The sequence below is a fragment of the Strix aluco genome, chromosome 3, assembly GCF_031877795.1.
Source record: "Strix aluco isolate bStrAlu1 chromosome 3, bStrAlu1.hap1, whole genome shotgun sequence".
NCBI classification, from domain to species: domain Eukaryota; kingdom Metazoa; phylum Chordata; class Aves; order Strigiformes; family Strigidae; genus Strix; species Strix aluco.
The window spans coordinates 126239998-126243276 of NC_133933.1; the positions used below are offsets into that span (position 1 = coordinate 126239998).

General features: G+C 43.4%; 1 protein-coding gene across 1 annotated transcript in view; it reads right to left on the reverse strand.

Annotated features, from left to right (window-relative positions):
* Positions 1-911, reverse strand: part of LOC141921894 (taste receptor type 2 member 9-like) — a 1124-nt gene extending 213 nt beyond the window's left edge. Inside the window, exon 1 of the mRNA XM_074820822.1 lies at positions 1-911. This exon is cut by the window's left edge and continues 213 nt beyond it. Coding sequence (XP_074676923.1) covers positions 1-818 — 818 coding nt within the window. The 5' untranslated portion in view covers positions 819-911.
* Between the last annotated feature and the right edge of the window lie 2368 nt (positions 912-3279).

The following is a 3279-nucleotide window of genomic DNA, read 5'->3' on the forward strand; positions in this document are numbered from 1 at the left end:
GCAGGATTTTCCATCTTCGTGGCATAAATCAGTATCAAGACCAAAAATGTAAAGTCAATGCTGTAAATGAAGAAAAAGGACAAAATAGATTTCATGGCTTTGATATGGGCATCCATGCTGAGGTCCTTCATTGAGTTTGTTTGCATCTTGCATTTGTGTCTCCAGAGAGAAAAGAGGAGGAGAAGGACAGAAAAGATTACTGCCAGGAATGCAGTGGTAATTCCTAAGCCACTGATAAAAAACATAGGGAAAAAACGTTCATCAATTCTGACATTCGATTCCCACAGATTTCCTAGGGTGGTAGAATTGAGGTTTTGGCAGCACGTTTTATCAGTGAAGTCATAGGCAAGGATGCAGAGGAACAGGGATGAAAACAGTAAACCCAGTAACAGCCATGGTACAATCCTGTCAATTTTTAGTTTCAGGTAGATGAAGAAGATGTGCCTGAAAGTTGCAATTTTTATACAATAAAAAACACAAAGAAAAGCAGAAGCCCACAAGTTGTAAGAATTAAAAAAGGTTTCAATAGCTGCAGATAGTTGGGGTATGGGGTGAACAGAAAAGCACCGGGGATAAATTACTGAAAAAAAGGAATATATCCATGTGCTGCACAAAAACCAAAACCTGGAGCACCCCAGAACCAGCAAGATCTTCTCATTAGAGTTGAAGGTTTTCTTTTTGAGCCAAGTAACACAAAGCACAGAAACAATGAAAGCATTTATCCACATGCCAGCAAATGCCTGAGGTGTGATGATGACCATAGCGATGGCACCATATAAAGTGATATTAAATTTATCTTGAGAGTGACAAGCTTCCATCCTCCCAGATGGGTAGCAGTGCTGTGCCAGAAAAGTAGGTTGTTGCACCAAAGCTCAGCGCAGGTTGGCAGCTGCTGCTCTCTGTCACGTATGGAAACAGGAGCTTTATAGAGCTGGTGAGGGTGGGGGTTTTGGTGCTGCCCCTATTCAGATCGGGGCAGGTGCAGGAATGTAAATGTTCTGGGTGTTCCCTTACCTGGTGGCAGTGTCAGTCTTCAGTATTTGAGTTTCCGGTCAGAAGAGCTCTGTTGGGTGACACAAACAATGTACATGTTTTTCTGCAGTGTACAGTGTTGTGATTTAGTGACTGTCCCATGTTTGCTCACTGCCAGAATCCACCATTTGGGTTCTTCTGTCCCTTTGTTGCTGATGCTGCTCACGTGGTGGGGTGCGCTCAGCAAAGCAGCCAGGGGAGTCACTGTCCTCTTTCATCCAAGAGTCCAGGAGCGGCAAAATTCAACCAAGATGCTGGAAACTGGAGTTCCTTTGGATTCTCCACAGGTGCTGAAATCCATATGAGTTTTCCCAATGGTAATGCCTTAATCCTAAGTGAAGAGCCACATGGTAGGGGGAGGGCATTGAAGGAAAAGCAGGACTTTCTTTTAAAGGTTTAAGTTGAAGCGTAGAGAGGAAAAGGGCAAAGATAAGCATGACTCTGTGCCAGGGTTCAAAACTCATCTGCTAGCAACGTGAGGAGTTTTAGGGATGGGACCATACTGGGCTCCTGCCACACTGAAATACCCTGAAGCTTCCAAATGACTTTAAGTCCTGAAAACTGTGGGTTTTTAACAGGCAAGGTGTGTTAAGCTCTGTAGGGCACGGACTGCCTATAGACTTGGTGTTTGTACAGGACCTCACACATAGGGACCGCCGTTCCCAACTAGGTCTTGGCCGATGCTGTGGTGTAATCAGCAAAAATTTAAATCACAACACATAGTTATACAGAAATAAAGAAATAAACCACCAGCATTTTCTCTCTTCAAAATGATGCCCTTGTTTTCTGGAGGGATATAAATGCAGGCACTACTCTTTGATTTTACTATCACATGCTCCTATTTGCATGTTTTTGCTAAGGACCTTGCTACAGCATTAACATATGGAAATGTTTTTACAGAAGGCCTGGAGTTCATCTCAACACTGAAACATGGTACCTACCACATGTTTCCATGAAATCCATTCAGAGAGTCCAGTGGCTTTTAATAAAAGTTCTAGTGAGATCTTCACCACCTTTATTTTTCATATTGTCTAGAAAACATCAACGTCCTAGCGGGGTTTGGATGCAGTCATTCTGGGATGAACCCCAGCTACTTCTGGAGAGAAGGGAGAAGACCTCCACTTTGGAGTCTGGTAGCAGCCAGAGAGGATGGAAGGGCAGGAGCAGGGCACGGAGCAGAGGACAGCAAGGTCCATAAAAGGTTGGTGATGGAGAGGGAAGATGGAAAGGCCAGGAAATTTCCACAAGGATAATTTTGTAGGAAGCCCAGGATCTTAATCTTAAATTTGGAACCACACTCAAGTGCTCTAGGGGAAGGCTCAGCAACCCTTGGACTGGACCTGCATCCCTCCCCACTGCATTCTTCTGCAACGTGACTCCCAGAGAAACCTTGGCAGTGGCTCTAATTCAAATTCTGCTTCGCTGATGTGCATTTATCTTAAGTGAGTTGGTTGGTTCCACATGACCGATGACCAAGACATGAAGCTTAAGTACCTTCATTCCTACCCCAGGGTTTCAGTGGCATTGCCTTGAGAGAGTTTTAGTTGCCTGACATTGCCTGGTATCTGCTTTATGCTCTGGTGTAAGTTTCCTCTGGTGTTGCTGACAGAACAGAAACCATGTGTAAGGTTGGGGGTTTGGTTTTGTTGTTTTTTTTTCTCTATATATGTACATGAGAAGAATATAAGTTATTTCTATAACAAAAGATCTGAAGATGAAGTGTCTGTGTTGGGATTGTGCTTATACAAGGGCATTAAACGAAAAGGTTACGCTAGCAGGAGCATACAGTGGCTGGGGTTTGGGCTTAGCTCTGTGCGGGGAATTTGGCACCTTAAAAAAATAAGGGTATAAAATCAGAGTCTCACATGCTGTTTTTAAATAATGGAAAATGTGGATCAGCTGCTTAACACACAGGTGTCTTGTTGCCAGTTCAAATCCATCCCCACCCTTCTAGAAGGCAAAGGAGTCTCCCAAATTTTGTATCTACCAACCCAAGTGGATATTTTGGATACCCTTGTGCATCTCAAATGGCACCAGACACGTATCTTCAGGCAACTGGATGGACACACAGCTGTAAGGTGTGATAAGCTGCAGCTGTTTTAAGAAGTCCTTACCACACTGTACACATGCAGCAGCAAAACCCTTCTACTAGGTCTGCTTCATATTTAACAGGAGAAAGCTGCATCTTTCATTAGTGCAATTAAAGCCAAGTCATAAATACAATTTTTATTTTGTACATGACTGATG